Source organism: Hippopotamus amphibius, chromosome 12, assembly GCF_030028045.1.
Source record: "Hippopotamus amphibius kiboko isolate mHipAmp2 chromosome 12, mHipAmp2.hap2, whole genome shotgun sequence".
Classification (NCBI taxonomy): domain Eukaryota; kingdom Metazoa; phylum Chordata; class Mammalia; order Artiodactyla; family Hippopotamidae; genus Hippopotamus; species Hippopotamus amphibius.
Genome location: NC_080197.1, coordinates 85,887,413 through 85,904,402, shown reverse-complemented (window position 1 = coordinate 85,904,402; position 16,990 = coordinate 85,887,413). Strand labels below are relative to the sequence as shown.

General features: G+C 42.9%; 1 protein-coding gene across 1 annotated transcript in view; it reads left to right on the top strand.

Annotated features, from left to right (window-relative positions):
- Positions 1–16,990, top strand: part of SLC4A8 (solute carrier family 4 member 8) — a 76,401-nt gene that overhangs the window by 16,849 nt on the left and 42,562 nt on the right. Inside the window, exons 2-6 of the mRNA XM_057701185.1 lie at positions 792–873; positions 7,908–8,054; positions 8,564–8,699; positions 10,040–10,200; positions 12,963–13,151. Of these exons, the coding sequence (XP_057557168.1) occupies positions 792–873; positions 7,908–8,054; positions 8,564–8,699; positions 10,040–10,200; positions 12,963–13,151 (715 nt within the window). The remainder of the gene's footprint in view (positions 1–791; positions 874–7,907; positions 8,055–8,563; positions 8,700–10,039; positions 10,201–12,962; positions 13,152–16,990) is intronic.

The following is a 16,990-nucleotide window of genomic DNA, read 5'->3' as shown; positions in this document are numbered from 1 at the left end:
CAAAGAGACCAGCTTATACCAAATGAGACAATATGGTTGACACCACTTGCAAAATGCCAACATGTCAAACAGACGTATGGGTGGAGTGGGGAGGTGGGGAAGGCATGGGATCCGCAGTCACAAGACCTGGACTCAGTCCTAGCTCTGCCTTTTACCATATTTCTGACCTTGAGCAATAATTACTTAAAGTTTTCTGAATCTCAGGCTGCTTGTTTATGAAATAAGAAAAAAATGGCTGCCATGTTTGCATCTCAGAGTTATTGTGAGATTGAAATTAAAAATATCTGTAGGGCTTCCTAGGTGGTGCAGTGGTTAAGAATCTGCCTGCCAATGCAGGGGACACGGGTTCGATCCCTGCTCCAGGAAGATCCCACATGCTGGAGAGCAACTAAGCCCATGCGCCACAACTATTGAGCCTGCGCTTTAGAGCCCGTGAGCCACAACTATTGAGCCCATGTGCTTCAACTACTGAAGCCCATGTGCTGCAACTACTGAAGCCCACACACCTAGAGCCCATACTCCGCAACAAGAGAAGCCACGGCAATGAGGAGCCCGTGCACCACAACGAAGAGTAGCCCCCACTCACTGCAACTAAAAGAAAGCCTGCGCACAAGAAAGACCCAACACAGCCAATAAATAAATAAATAAATTTATTAGGAAAAAAAAATCTGTAAACCATTGGGTTCCCCCCCTCAGTGTTATGTAAAGGGTGTGGCACACACATGGTACTTGAATGAGTGTTTGAGTGAATGTATGGGTATTACTGTGGCTACTAATTTATGTTTCAACAGAGACCAGATGAAGAAGCTGTGGTGGATCAGGGTGGGACCAGTACAATTCTCAACATCCACTATGAGAAAGAAGAGTTGGAAGGTAAGCACTGCAATTCTATGTACTGAGGGAAATCAGGGAGAGGCACCCTGGTGTGGAAGGAACAGCTTTGCCATCAGGAGACCTGGGCTGGAGTCCTAACTCTTGTTCACTAATTGTGAGACCTTGGGGAAAAATTACTTAATTTCCTTTAGCCTCATTTTCTTCATGTGTTAAATAAAAGTAGGGATAATAGTATCTGTCTTACTGTTAGGATCTAGTAGACAGTTTGTGAGACAGTGCTTTGAGCACAGTAAAGTCCAATATAAATATTAATAAATGACCTATTCCTTGAGAATGTGAAGCACTCAGGTCAGTTTATTGATTCTTGACAACTGCTTAGAAATATAAATGCAAACCTATACAAAAGAAAATAAAATACAAATAGTTTTAAAACCTCAGTTCGGCTATAAAACCCTGTTTTTACCCCATTTCCAATGTTTGCTCTTCCCATTCTAACTATACCCTTTCTGCCTGGTGTTTTCATCTAGACAAGAAAAGGCAACACACCCACACACCTATAACATATTCACTGAGAGTTCATAGCACAGAGTTGTATGAAAATCCACTGAAGTGGAAGGGAAGGAAGAGGCCTTTTAATTGACCTGCTCTGTCTAGTTTACCTTATCAAGGCTCTTCTTCCTTTCTCTCCTCCCCGCCCCTAGCTCCCCACATGACCTTTTTGTGCTGTCCTTCTGCTTTCCTTTCTCCCACGGATCCTAGTTTCCTCATAATGATGGTGATGCTCAGGTTTATTAAATAAAGGCTCGTGTCCACTATGGCTTTAACGAGAACCCACATTTGGCTCAAAAGCCTTATGAAATCTCTGCAGCATCTCCTGCAATGTCGAAGGCTGTGATACAGCAACTTTCTAGTGACTGAGACAGCATGTGAAATGTTTTCTCTGTACCGCTTGTTCCTGTGCTGGTTTTTTCTTTTGTTTTTTTTTTCATCAAAGTTGTACAATCCCCAGAGAAAACTTGTCCTTTGGATGGGAGAGCCAAAGCTGTAGAGGATGACTCAGCCTCTGGGTCTGTTACCATGAGAACCTGTGTGGGTGGCTCTGTGGAGGTCAGTGGAGTTCGGCTATATCAAGGTCAAGCTTTCCAAGTTATTTTGACCAGATGGAAGAGGAGCCAATGTGGGTTTCAGCAGTTGGGAGAAGGAGGAAGAAGGAAGGGTGTGGAGGTGGGAGGCTAACATTTGTTGAATGCCCCTTGTGTGACAGGCATTTGATTAGGCACTTTGCACAAGTTGTCTTTTTAATCTTTACAGCAACCCAGGCAGATAGGTATCATCCCTATTTTACATGATGGGGAAACTGCTCAGGGTCATCTAACCTAATAGCAGGTGAGGCTGGGATGGAATTCAGCTCTTTCCACTCTGCCACACTGCCTGCAAGGGAGGACGGTACCCAGCGTTAACCACCCAACGTCATCATCCTGCTCCATCATATGAACATTTTTATGTGTTGCCGCACCCCTTCTTCTGCCCTGATAGTCCTTTTGCCTCTCTACCGTCTCACTGCACCGTGAGAGTACTTTTACTTTTAGTTTAGATGTCTGGGCCCGCTAGACCTTTGCCCTCAGCAAGGAGGTAACCATTTACGATCACTCTTATCTACTTGGGAGTAGAATAATAAGCCTGGGCGAACTCTCTTGGATCCCGAGGACTGGGTTCCATCATCACAGAGGTCAGCTGAGTAATTGGCAGCATCTTCTCAAGATGACATCATCTATTCCTTACGCAGTCTCCATTTTCCTGTAAAAGAAGGCCGTCTGTGATGATGGCATTGCTGGGGGTAGCGTATGGGGAAACAGTCCTTTATACACAGTACTTTTTGAAAACGAGAATCTTGTTTACATTAGCACCTAAAAAAAAAAAGCACCACAGGCAGTGGAGGACAAATAGTCCCCACTCCTTAGGGCTGATGTGGTTCTCGAGTAGCTCTGGAGAGGAACAGAGGAAGTTGGGATTTGCTGTAGGATCGACTGTGCTGTGGGTTCCATCCTGACTCACTCTGAGGGCAGACCTAGGGCTCAGTAAGGCTACACTCGAGGAAGTGCTATCTCTTGAAGACATGGAATAAAATCAGTCCCCGTCTGATGGAAGACAAATAAATTGTTCGAATTGTGTTCTAATTTGCTGTGTATGCCGTGATACAAGGTTCTGCGCCTGCAGGTAAATCTCTGGGTCTTCCTTCCCCTTTGTTCTATACCCTCTGCACCACATGACATAAACCATTTTCAGAACTACTTCTGAGATGTAGTCTCTGGACATTGTCAGAGACTTTTGTAAATGTGGGGGTTTTGGGGGGCATAAATTAACTCCATCAACAGGAGAAGGTGCATTAAACCAGGACATTTCTTCTTTATATATGTGGGAAGAGTCAAAAGCAAACATTAGGACAGATTTCCAAAGAGAAACTCAGGAAGAGCAGTAGTCCATGATTGCTTCAGTGGACTCTCCCAGTGCCCCCAGTCCCAGAGGAACACGGAGCAGTGGCTTTAATTAGAGGAATGGCTTTTCCCATCTTTTCTGGCAGATCATTATTACTGATTAACTATTAGATTAATGAATCCTAGAGTAAGTTTGGTACCTCCTAATAAGTTTTCAACAGAGGTAAGAGCCATTTGGCCTTAGTTATAAGTTGAAAAAAAAAAAAGGCTTGTATGTGCTCCACGTGTTAGAATCCCCCTGCGGTTACTGACTTTGAGTCAAGCTGGAGCCCAGGGGGTGGGACCCCCGTCGGTGTGCGCTAAGGAGTTCTGTGCGCATGCTCGATAAACAGCACGCTGGGAACGCCCTCCTCGGCAGGCTGGGCTCCATATGCAGGGTGGGCACCCCTGTGATTTCTGTCCTGCTCTGCAAGATTCAGTCCCAGTTCACTAGTGATTGCTCTCAGTATGTGTGTACACACTCGTTTAAAAAATAAACTCTACAATTACATCTTCTAATAAGTTTTACTAAATGAATACTTGTATTTACACACAGTCCCCAGAGAGTAGGTTTGATAATTACTGGAAAAAAGACTTGGAAGAAGGCAGAGTTTGGGTGAGTAGGTAGGTAGATGAGGGGGACGAAGACTGTGTGGGTAGCAGAGCCGTTGAAAGGCCAGCAAAGTGACTACAGGATTGATTTAGTAAAGTCACTGGGCTGCAGAATCCCCTTAGATGGACTGGATTTTATTGATGCTGTATTCATTTCCCAGTGTCCATTTGTTTGTCATCTCTTCTGATTTCACTCAGAATACCGAAGTCGCTGCTTCTGAGTCTCCAGCCTAGAAGCTGCTGTCTAGTTTTCTGGTAGCCACTTGGTCATTCTTAGCTCTGTCCCCTGCTGGGGCTTGTTTTCATTTCTGGGCCTGTCTCTCTGGTGTTTTCAAAAGGCAGGTGCTGTGGTTGGCTACTGTTTGTGGGAACTGATTGGACCAAAAAAGCTTAGAGAAGCAAAAGTCTTCCTTAGTAACTCTTTCCAAAAGTCCCCTTATCCAGGAACTGTTCTCAGGCTGGCTAGGACCTTCTCAATCATGTAATGCCCTGGTGAGTATTTCATCTACTCTAAACACACTCACTTTGGTCACATGTTCCTGTTGTGGCCCCTTTCAGATCAGTGGCCTTCTTAGGTCAGGTTGTAGTCTCCTGAGAGAGTCCTAAGGGGTTAAGTTCCTGGTGGAGGCACATAGGAGATATTCCATTTTCTGAATATTTGTGGAGTGATGACCATGTGGAAGATACTATGCTTTGTTATGTGATGGATTCCAAGGGGAAGAAGGTCTGACCTGGGACTTTGAGGAGCTTGCAGATAAATAGTGGGAGAAGGACCGATAGAAGCCTAACTTTAATGCAAGGCATACGATAAGTGCATAGGAGAATGCTAGCGAGGACTCAGGATTTACAGGAAGGAGGCAGGACATCTGATTGGGGGATCAGCAGGAATACCAAGCAGGAAGGTGCATTTGCAAGGAATCTTGAAGGAGTGAGCCAAGTCAGTGTCCAGAAAGCATTGGCATATCTGTGGAAGAGCAGTTTGGTTTGGGTGGAGGAGAGTGTGAGATGAGGGTGGGAGCATCAGCTGTGGCCATGAGGAGGAGACGGAGTCAAAACCAGGAGTTCTGTTGTTGGGGTAGATGCAGAAGGTGTACATCTCTAATTTTTTCCCCCAGAACATTTATTTGGTGTATGTGTGGGATTTCCACTTTGATCTCTCTTGAGCTGATCACTCAGTTCCTTTAGAGAACATTCCCTTTATTTCTCTATTGCATGTATAATTTGTTCTAGAGGAAGAAAAGACTAGAAAGGAGGCTGGGGCCCGAGCATTTTGGAGCATGAAGGGTCCTGACTGTAAGAGTGAGCTGTGATCAGAGCAGTGCTTCAGGAGGATTTATTTGTAGGATCGAATTGGTGGGGGAGGCAGGAAGGAGGCCCCTGCTGTTGTCAAAGTGGGAGGAGAGAGACTTGACATCCCTAATCTGTGGAATAGAGCGCTGAGGGGCAAGGTGGAAACAAGGTAATGCTGAGATTTCAAGCCTGGAATGTTGAGAGAATGCCATGAACAGAGACATGGAAGAAATTAGTATGAGTCTGATTTGAGATGGAGGATGGTGAGTTTGCTTTGAACATCCTGAGTCACTGGAGAAAAAGATTTGGGGGTCATTTGTAGAAGTAAACTTTGAAATCAGGAGAGTAAATATCACTAAACAGAGAGAAGAAAGGGGCCAAGGCAGAAACCTGGGAGGCCTTCCTTTGGTGGATTGTGGAAAGGCTGGAGAAGCAGTCAGAAGAGTACAAGCGGGCCAGGGAAAGCAGTGGCACAGTGTGGGGGGAGTCCAGACCACCGAGGGGAGGAAGTGGTCAAGGCAGGGGTGGGGCTGCTGCCTGGAGCGTGGTGAGCGCTCCAGAAAGTCTTTTGAATTGAACTGAGAGAGACATAAGCTGATGGAGATTTGGTGGTTTAGTGGGCTTTGGTGTCCCTCATGAGGGCAGTTTCAGTGGAGAGCGGCCACATGCGGAGGCTGTGGAACAAGGGGATGGTGAGGAAAGGGAACGAGGTCGGTAGACTGTTCTTGAACATGACTTGATAGGGAAGGGAAGGGGACAGGCAGAGAGTAGCACTGCATTGGGAACCTTTTTTAAAATTTTTTTAATTTTTAATTTTTATTTTAAAATATTTAACTATTTATTTATATATTTATTGAATGAAAGATTCTTTAAATCTTTATAGTTTTCAAAAGTTTCACACACATGATTTCATATGATCCTACAATAACCCTTTTCCCCCCACTCCTGCATTGCCTCTCTCTCCTCTCCCTGACCACTGCTAACCACTAGTTTGTTCTCTATAACTGTGTCTGCTTCTTTTTTGTTTTATTCACTAGTTTGTTGTATTTTTTAGATTCAACATAGTGATATCACAGAGTATTTGTCTTTCTCTGTCTGATTTATTTCATTTAGTATAGTGCCATTCAAGTCCATCCACGTTGCTGCAAATGGCAAAATTTCATTCTTTTTTTATGGCTGAGTAATATTTCATTGTATATATGTACCACATCTTTTTTATCCATTCATCAGTTAATGGACACTTAGGTTGCTTCCATATCTTGGCTATTATTGTAAATAATGCTGCTATGAACATTGGGTTACATGTATCTTTTCGAATTAGTGTTTTTGTGTTTTTAAGATTTATAGCCAGGAGTGGCATTGCTGGGTCATGTGGTAGGAATATTTCTTTTTTAGTTACGAGAGACTTGAGAAACCCATGGAAGGGATGGATGGAAAGGAGAGGCTGAGGATACCTGATGGAGTGGGACGCAGCGGGGTGGGAGGCGATGCTCATTAGCCTGGAAGAGAGGAGAAGCTGGAGGAGGAAAGTGAGCCTGGCTGAGAATGGAGGGAGTTCCCAGGACAGGGCCTGTCTTTTCAGTACAATAGTGTGAAGCAGGGTCACCTGCTCACAGGGAGGAAGTGTGGGTAAGGTTGTGGATTTGAAGGCAGTGACTAAAGATTGTAACAGCTTCTGTGGTGGAAGATGTGGGGAAGCAGCTTGAGATCTCGAGTGTCGAGCAGCAGTAACTGGGCCGAAGTGGGAAAGATCACGACTCTGTGTATCCCCGCGTGGCAGCCCTGCAGCTATTGATTCTGGGCGCCAGGCTCACCTGGAAGACCAGGGAACCCAGGTGGAGGTGAAAGAAACCTGGAAGTCAGGAACAAAACAATGTAAGGTTGATGGATGGAATGAGAGAGCAGGAAGGAGGAATTAGAGAGGAATACTATGGGATCACTTATTTTCTCATGTTCCCCTCTTTTTGTATGTCTTTTTTTTGTATCTGTTTTTTAATATCTCTCCCTTACGCTCCCAGCCTTATGCCCCTTACGCTTTGTCTCTCACTTCTATTCTAGACGGTATATTCTACGATGCATAAAAAATATAATGGAAGCTGATCCTGGAATTTACTGGCTGCTAACATTGATTCTAGGCATTGTGTTAAGCATTTTACATACATTATCTTATTTACTGCTCATGAGAATCCTCTGAGTTTAAAGAATAAGCTTCAGTTTTCCTTGTTAAGGCAGTCACAGAGGGATTCGATACTTTGTTCAGGGTCCCATGGCTAGTGAGTGGTGAAGTCAAGTTTTGGACCCAGGCAGGTTGACTTGAGCACTTAACCACTTTCCCAGACGGCCTCCCTGCCAAGACCTGCTGTAGGTGTCATGGCGTGACCACATCACGTTTTATCAGTTGCTCAAATTGTTGCTGTAGTAGCAACAACTGGCATTTGTTTTGGCCTCTACAGTATGCAAATCATGTTCACTCACATTATTTCCTTTGATCTTAACAACACTCCTGCAGCCACATACAGGATGGAGACCTTCAACTCCCCTGTCTCTACAGCTTCAGTCCTGGAGGTCTTTGATGTTTTGTCATTACAGAGTTGTGGCCAGGCCAAAGGACTATACTCTTTTTCTTCTCCCCTCTCGAATATACGAGCCTCCTTTTCCTAAAGGAGTTCTCTCTACAGACCTTCTGCTTCTTTTCAGGTCACAGGACTCTGTACGTGGGGGTCCGGATGCCGCTGGGCCGGCAGAGCCATCGGCACCACCGAGCCCACGGCCAGAAGCACCGGAGACGAGGGCGGGGCAAGGGAGCCAGCCAGGGGGAGGAAGGCCCGGAGGCCCTGGCCCACGGTAACACCCCGGGAGGGAGGGGATGTGTGTCTACGCTGGGAGGCCGGGTGAGGCTGAGGGGGTATGAGATGGATATGGAGCAGGTGGTGGTCTTGATTCTGTAGCCCTTCTGTAGAATTTTCCCAGCTTGCTTCCCAGAAGAAGAAATGCCTCCAAGAATCAAAAGTATCTTCCTGAAAACTTCATAGTTCAGGCCCCCCAAATCAATATCATCGAAGGTTAAATCGTTTGCTAGAGAATTAGCCATTCCTTTTGATCAAATTCATCAGATTTCTAGTTTCTCATGGGTTTTCTTCAAATGGTCTTACTTGATTTTTTCCTCCCATGAAACTGCTTCCAAAGGATAGCGTTTTTCTGGGAATAAAGAAATCTTTTTGATCGGAGTTCAGGATTATCTTCTATATGTTCCTGAAGTTGTAAGGCTCCCAGGTGTGCTGAGTATGACAGGATGCTATTTCTGTTCTAAGTTGAGGCTGGGAGCAGACCTTTCTCTGTGGCTGCTTTTCCAGACACACCATCTCAGCGTGTTCAGTTCATTCTTGGCACTGAGGATGATGAAGAGCATGTGCCCCACGAGCTGTTCACAGAGCTGGATGAGATCTGCCTGAAAGAGGGAGAAGATGCCGAGTGGAAGGAGACAGCCAGGTGAGGCCCTAAAATAGCCTAGGTCAGGATTTGCTTGTGCAGGCAAACATGTACCTTTCCATGAGTGACAGGCCTGCCTGCCTTTTATTTCTTTACGGGAGACATGATGACTGACATGGGGACTAATGTTCTAGGGTCTTCTGTGGGAAGTCTTATTGTTGGCCTCTTTGTCATGTCTGTGGTAACACCTTTGCCACTTGACCTTGAGCCTAGGATTGGTGACAGAAACACAGAACGTTTAGGGGGTCTTCTCTTACTTGTTCCTGGCCTCTTGATTTTAAAGGTCTGGCTTTTAAGATGCCTGAGGGGGCTACCTGAGTCTAAACTTAGCCCATCAGACATAGCGTAGGTCCAGCCTTTTCCTGTGGGTGAACCATAGCATCATTTGGGTTTTAATTCACTGGAAATTCCAGAATTTTTGAGACATCCTATGAGACAGTCTAACTTCATGGAGACCGTTGGCATTATACCCAGCCTGACAGTAGGCCTCCCTGGATTAGTTGTAGAGTAACTATGCTTGTCTAAGGCCCAAACTCCAGAAGAGCCCTCAGGTTGACCTGGGCCATGTCTAGGGCTCCTCCAGTGACTGACAAGTGAGCCTTCTGGGTGATACAAAGCTGGCAAGCCTGAGCCTCGCAGCAGAAGGTGAGGTGGCTAACCAGCAAAGTGTGGCTCCAGCTCTCATTGGAACAGCTCTACCTGGATACCTGCTATATCTGTGGGTGTGTTCCATGGGTAGAGAGGATTAACCAAGCCAATCAACCTGATACCAAGCAAGAAGGCAATTAGCCTTGTCATTCTGTCTTTGTAAACTTCTGAAGGTCATACAGATAGGCTTTTTTAAAAAGATAAATATTATTTTATGAATGTGATTTGTCCATGTATCCAAATGATACAGATTAGGTCTTTTTTTTTTATATATTGCACAAGTAATGTGTGCTCACTATAGAAAATTAGAAAATAAAGATAAGCAAAAAGAGGAAGAAAATTACATGAAATCCTACTACCTCGGGGATGAGGAGGCATATAACATTTGTTGTCTTATACATATGTGTGTTTGTATTTTAAAATTTTTCTTTAAATAAAGAGGGAATCAAAGAAAAAAAAACAAAAGAAAAAACAAAAGAAAAAAAAATAAAGAGGGAATCAAGCTATACTCAATTTTGCACTGTTTTACAACCTACTTTTTTCACTTACCAGTGTACCCTGAACGTGTGGATTAGATTACAGTGTTAAATATGATTATTCGGGTATCTCTCTTTGTGCCTTACGTTAAAAACTCTCTCCTGCAAATTCCTCATTTTCTGTCTTTGGCATCTGGTTGTGTGTAATGCTTCCAGGTGGCTGAAGTTTGAAGAAGATGTTGAGGATGGGGGAGAGCGCTGGAGCAAGCCTTACGTGGCAACCCTTTCACTGCACAGTCTCTTTGAACTAAGGAGCTGCCTTATTAACGGAACGGTTCTTCTGGATATGCATGCAAATAGCATAGAAGAAATCTCAGGTAAAGTTAGGTGAGGGAAAACAGAGGCATGTTTGTGTCAATTAAGAAGGGTGGTGTAGAGGAAAGAAGAAAGTGGCCATGTGTCCTTGGGCAAGTCGCTTACCTTCCTGACCTCAGCACTCTTAGCTATGGGATGGGTTTCAAACTTAGAAACTACCCTACCTATTCCACAGGCTTATTATGGGATGCAAATGGCATGGTGTGTGGTCTTCCTTTTGCCTGTTCATTCTTGGCAAACATTTCTTTTGTATCTATTTATGCTTGATAGTGTGCTAGGGAATAAAGATAAGATATAATTCCTGTCCTCAAGGAGCTCACCTTCTAGTGGGGGGGGGGGGGGAGGTGGGGGGGAGACAGCCATGGGGCAATTAAATTAAGTGCAACAACAGAGCTCTGGTTTGGTAATAATTAGAGAAAGGGACAACTGGGAGTTGTGCAGAGAAAAGGGGGTTAGAGTGAAAGAAAGGTTTTAAATATGGCAGCGAGGGAAGACACGTATGAAATTGAGCCATAGTACCCCCACTTCTTCAGCAAGACGTGAAGGGGAGATGTCTGATGGAGTTTCCTGGTACTAATTCTGTCTCTCTGGGATCACATGGGCACCCAGGGAGGGGTCAGCAATGATGGGATCTTGTGTCACCTCCAAAGGCTCTAAGGGAAAGTTATTCCTTGCTTCTTCCAGCTTCTAGCGGCTCTAGGTGTCCCTTAGCTCATGAATGTATAACTCCAGTCTGCCTCTGTCTGCACCTGGACTTCTTATCTGTGTCTCTCTCATAAGGATATCTGTCGGTATCATCCAAGATGATCTCATCTTGAGATCCTTAGTTATATCTGTGAAGACCCTTCTTCCAAATAAGATCATGCTCACAGGTTCTGGGGGGTTAGTACATAGACATATCTTTTGGGGGGAGGCACCGTTCAACCCACTACAAAAGCCAAGATGAGGTAGAGTTTCAATTCATCAGTGCCAGATGCTGTAGAGGGGTCAGGTTAGGTAAGGACTAGAAACATCACCAGATTTAGCAACTGGAAGGTTGTTGATGATTTTATAAAAACAATTTCAGGGGCTTCCCTGATGGTGCAGTGGTTAAACGTCCACCGGCCAATGCAGGGGACATGGGTTCAATCCCTGGTCCGGGAAGATCCCACATGCCAAGGAGCCGCTAGGCCCATGTGCCACAACTACTGAGCCTGTGCTCTAGAGCCCTCGGACCACAACTGCTGAGTCCACGCACTGAAACTGCTGAGGCCTGTGGGCCTAGATCCTGTCCTCCACAGCAGGAGAGGCCACCGCGAAGAGAATCTAGCACACTGCAGTGAAGAATAGCCCCTACTCGCCACAACTAGAGAAAGCTCGTGCACAGCAAAGACCCAACGTAGCCAAAAATAAATAAATAATAATAAATCTTAAAAAAAAAAGCTATTTCATTGAGGCAGCCAAATTGCAGGGGGCTGGGGAATTTTTATTTTGAGAACTTTAAGAGACGGGGGAGAGAGAGACAGAGAGAAAGAGAGAGAGAGAGAGAAAGGAGGCAGTAGAAAAAGGGAGACCTGAGGTGGGCATTCTTTTTTTTTCTCCCCAAGATGAAGGATCCTGAAGCATGTTTATAATATGGGGCAAGGAACCAATCAATATAAAGGTTAAATAAAGAGAGAGAAACCCGGATCTTCCACTTGAATATTTGAAATAGATTTTCTTTATTCATTGCTTGTAGCACTTGGATAGTCATGGATGGAGCTGGAGTTGAGAATAGGTTGGAGTTTTGGGGAGGCAGGGGGCTGGGTGCATAGAGCTGAAGTAAAGCTGCTGTGGTTCTTCACATTAGGAACCTGAGATACTCGTGTTAGTGATAAGGGTAGGTAAATGGTCTCAGGTGTTTACTGTGAACCAGCACTTTATATATCTCAGTTTTTTTTTATAACAACCTTCTAAGGTAGGTGATAATATTAGCTACATATTCCAGGTGGGGAAACTGAAGTGCAGAGAGGTTATCACACAGAAAGTTGTAGAAGTGGGATAAATGCAGACCTTTAGCCCTAGAAGCTATGCTGTTAACTGTTGTGCTGACTGCCTCTCAGTAGCAGGTATTGGGATTTTTTTCCCCTCAGTTCTGCCGGGCTTAGCGGGTAAAAGTTGATGCTTGGTAATTGTCTGGGGTGCTTAATCAAAAAAACAACTTAATTATTGTTATAAGTTCCACCTTCACATAGTCAACTGGAGTTCTACAGTTGCAGTTTCTCTTGACAGTCACAGCAATGTTAAAATCTCTGAGGAAGGGAAAGTAGAGGAACTTTGGCAGATGACAGAACAGAATGCTGATAATGTGGACTTCTGAGTCAGACAATCAGGTTTGAATTCCAGCTCTGCAACTTCCTAGATGTGAAAACTTGGGGAATTTTGTAATGTTTCAACCTCGGTTTCCCGGTCTGTAAAAAAGGTTATAATACGACTGACTTCTCAGAATTTTTACAAGTATTAGATTAGATAATTATGTAAAAAGTTCAGAGTGTAGTTCCTGGCACATGTTAAATGCTCAATAGTTTCCATTTCTAATAATAATGATTTGTTACATGAATAACGTATAATGTGTCACAGCTGCTATCATCAAATAGCTCTTTCAGGCACTGAAACAGAGATTGTACATCAATGACCCTGGTAGAACTGCTTCCTCCTACTCCTTGTCCCTCACCCTACCTGACCTTGATCTCTTTGGGTTCATTGACCATCAGTATGAGTGTTCATGTTAGCACCTGCTTTCCAGACCTGATCCTGGACCAGCAGGAACTGTTCAGTGATCTGAATGACAGCACGAGAGTTAAAGTACGGGAAGCCCTTCTCAAAAAGCATCATCATCAGAATGAAAAGAAGAGAAATAACCTCATCCCTATTGTTCGCTCCTTTGCTGAGGTTGGCAAGAAGCAATCTGATCCACATTCAATGGATAAACATGGTAAGATTATTGGGAGTAATTGTTTCCTCTTTTGATTAATAAGACATTTAGAAACTAGCTGGAGATGCTAAGTTACTAGAGGGTAGGGGCTGTATTCCTCTAATATGCTTTCATGCTCACTTTTTTTTTAAATCTTACTATATTTTATTTATTTATTTGTTATATTTTTTGGGGGGGTACACCAAGTTCAATCATCTGTTTTTATACACATATCCCCGTATTCCCTCCCTCCCTCGACTCTCCCCCACCCTCCCCGTCCCAGTCCTCTAATGCATCATCCGTCCTCGAGTTGAACTCCCTTTGTTATACAGCAACTTCCCACTGGCTATCTATTTTACAGTTGGTAGTATATATACGTCTATGCTACTCTCTCACTTTGTCTCAGCTTCCACTTCACCCCCCGCCCCCCCAAAACTCGAGTTCTCCGGTCCATTCTCTGCATCTGCATCCTTATTCTTGTCTTGTCACTGAGTTCATCAGTACCATTTTTAGATTCCATATATATGAGTTAGCATACAATATTTGTCTTTCTCTTTCTGACTTACTTCACTCTGTATGACAGACTCTGGGTCTATCCACCTCGTTACATATAGCTCCATCTCATTCCTTTTTATAGCTGAGTAATATTCCATTGTACATATATGCCACATCTTCTTTATCCATTCATTTGTTGATGGGCATTTCGGTTGCTTCCATGTCCTGGCTATTGTAAATAGTGCTGCAATAAACATTATGATACATGTTTCTTTTGGGATTATGGTTTTCTCTGGGTATATGCCCAGTAGTGGGATTGCTGGATCATATCGTAGTTCTATTTGTAGTTTTTTAAGGAACCTCCAAACTGTTTTCCATAGCGGCTGTACCAACTTACATTCCCACCAACAGTGCAGGAGAGTTCCCTTTTCTCCACACCCTCTCCAACATTTGTTGTTTCCAGATTTTGTGATGATGGCCATCTGACTGGTGTGAGGTGATACCTCATTGTGGCTTTGACTTGCATTTCTCTGATGATGAGTGATGTTGAGCATCTTTTCATGTGTTTGTTGGCTATCTGTATGTCTTCTTTGGAGAACTATCTATTTAGGTCTTCTGCCCATTTGTGGATTGGGTTATTTGCTTTTTTGGTATGAAGCTGCATGAGCTGCTTGTATATTTTGGAGGTTAATCCTTTGTCCGTTGCTTTGTTGGCAACTATTTTTTCCCATTCTGAGGGTTGCCTTCTAGTCTTGTTTATGGTTTCTTTCTCTGTGCAAAAGCTTTTAAGTTTCATAAGGTCCCATTTGTTTCTTCTTGATTTTATTTCTATTATTCTAGGAGGTGGGTCCAAAAGGATCTTGCTTTGATGTATGTCATAGAGTGTTCTGCTTATGTTTTCCTCTAGGAGTTTGATAGTGTCTGGCCTTACATGTAGGTCTTTCATCCATTTGGAGTTTATTTTTGTGTATGGTGTTAGGAAGTGTTCTAATTTCATTCTTTTACATGTTGCTGACCAATGTTCCCAGCACCACTTATTGAAGAGGCTGTCTTTTTTCCATTGTATATTCGTGCCTCCTTTGTCAAAGATAAGGTGCCCATATGTGTTTGGGCTTACCTCTGAGTTCTCTATTCTATTCCATTGATCTTCCTTTCTGTTTTTGTGCCAGTACCATACTGTCTTGATCACTATGGCCTTGTAGTATAGTTTGAAGTCAGGAAGCCTGATTCCACCAGCTCCATTTTTCCTTCTCAAGATTGCTTTGGCTATTCGGGGTCTTTTGCGTTTCCATACATATCGTAAGATTTCTTGCTCTAGTTCTGTGAAAAATGCCATTGGTAATTTGATCGGGATTGCATTGAATCTGTAAATTGCTTTGGGTAGTACAGTCATTTTCACGATGTTGATTCTTCCAATCCAGGAACATGGTACGTCCCTCCATCTGTTTGTGTCATCTTTGATTTCTTTCATCAGTGTCTTAAAGTTTTCTGCATACAGGTCTTTTGCCTCCTTAGGCAGGTTTATTCCTAGGTATTTTATTCTTTTTGTTGCAATGGTGAATGGGAGAGTTTCCTTAGTTTCTCTTTCTGCTCTTCTGTTGTTAGTGTATAGGAATGCAAGAGATTTCTGTGCATTAATTTTGTATCCTGCTACTTTACTAAACTCATCAATGAGTGCTAGCAGTTTTCTGGTAGAGTCTTTAGGGTTTTCTATATATAATATCATGTCATCTGCAAAGAGTGACAATTTTACTTCTTCTTCTCCAATTTGGATTCCTTTTATTTCTTTTTCTTCTCTGATTGCTGTGGCTAAAACTTCCAAAACTATGTTGAATAATAATGGTGAGAGTGGACACCCTTGTCTTGTTCCTGTTCTTAGAGGGAATTCTTTCAGTTTTTCCCCATTTACAACGGTGTTGGCTTTTGGTTTCTCATATATGGCTTTTATTATGTTGAGGTAATTTCCTTCTATGCCCATTTTCTGGAGAGCTTTTATCATAAATGGATGTTGAACTTTGTCAAAAGCTTTTTCTGCCTCTGTGGAGATTATAATATGGTTTTTATCCTTCAATTTGTTGATATGATGTATCACGTTGATTGATTTGTGTATATTGAAGAATCCTTGCATCCCAGGGATAAACCCCACTTGATCATGGTGTATGATTTTTTTTAATGTGCTGTTGGATTCTGTTAGCTAGTATTTTGTTGAGGATTTTTGCACCTATATTCATCAGTGATATTGGTCTGTAATTTTCTTTTTTTGTGACATCTTTGCCTGGTTTTGGTATCAGGGTGATGGTGGCCTCGTAGAATGAGTTTGGGAGTGTTCCTCCTTCTGCAATATTTTGGAAGAGTTTGAGAAGGATAGGTGTTAGCTCTTCTCGAAATGTTTGATAGAATTCACCTGTGAATCCATCTGGCCCTGGGCTTTTGTGTGTTGGGAGATTTTTAATCACTGCCTCAATTTCCGTACTTGTGATTGGTCTGTTCATGGTTTCTATTTCTTCCTGGTTCAGTCTTGGAAGATTGTATTTTTCTAAGAATTTATCCATTTCTTCCAGGTTATCCAATTTATTGGCGTATGGTTGCTGGTAGTAGTCTCTCATGATCTCTTGTATTTCTGTGGTGTCCGTTGTTACTTCTCCTTTTTCATTTCTAATTCTGTTGATTTGTGTCTTCTCCCTTTTTTTTTTCCTGATGAGTCTGGCTAATGGTTTATCAATTTTGTTTATCTTCTCAAAGAACCAACTTTTAGTTTCATTGATCTTTGCTATTGTTTCCTTCCTTTCTTTTTCATTTATTTCTGCTCTGATCTTTATGATTACTTTCCTTCTGCTCACTTTGGGGTTCCTTTGTTCTTCTTTTTCTAATTGTTTGAGGTGTAAGGTTAGGTTGTTTATTCGATATTTTTCTTGTTTCTTAAGGTAGGACTGTGTTGCTATAAACTTCCCTCTTAGAACTGCTTTTGCTGCGTCCCATAGGTTTTGGGTTGTTGTGTTTTCATTGTCATTTGTTTCTAGATATTTTTTGATTTCCTGTTTGATTTCTTTAATGATTTCTTGGTTGTTTAATAGTGAATTGTTTAGCCTCCATGTGTTTGTATTTTTTGCAGTTTTTTTCCTGTAATTGATATCTAGTCTCATGCGTTGTGGTCTGAGAAGACGCTTGATATGATTTCAATTTTCTTGAATTTGCTGAGGTTTGATTTGTGACCCAAGATGTGATCTATCCTGGAAAATGTTCCATGTGCACTTGAGAAGAAAGTGTATTCTGTCATTTTTGGATGGAATGTCCTATAAATATCAATTAAGTCGAGATGGTCTAATGTATCATTTAAAGCTTGTGTGTCTTTATTTATTTTCTGT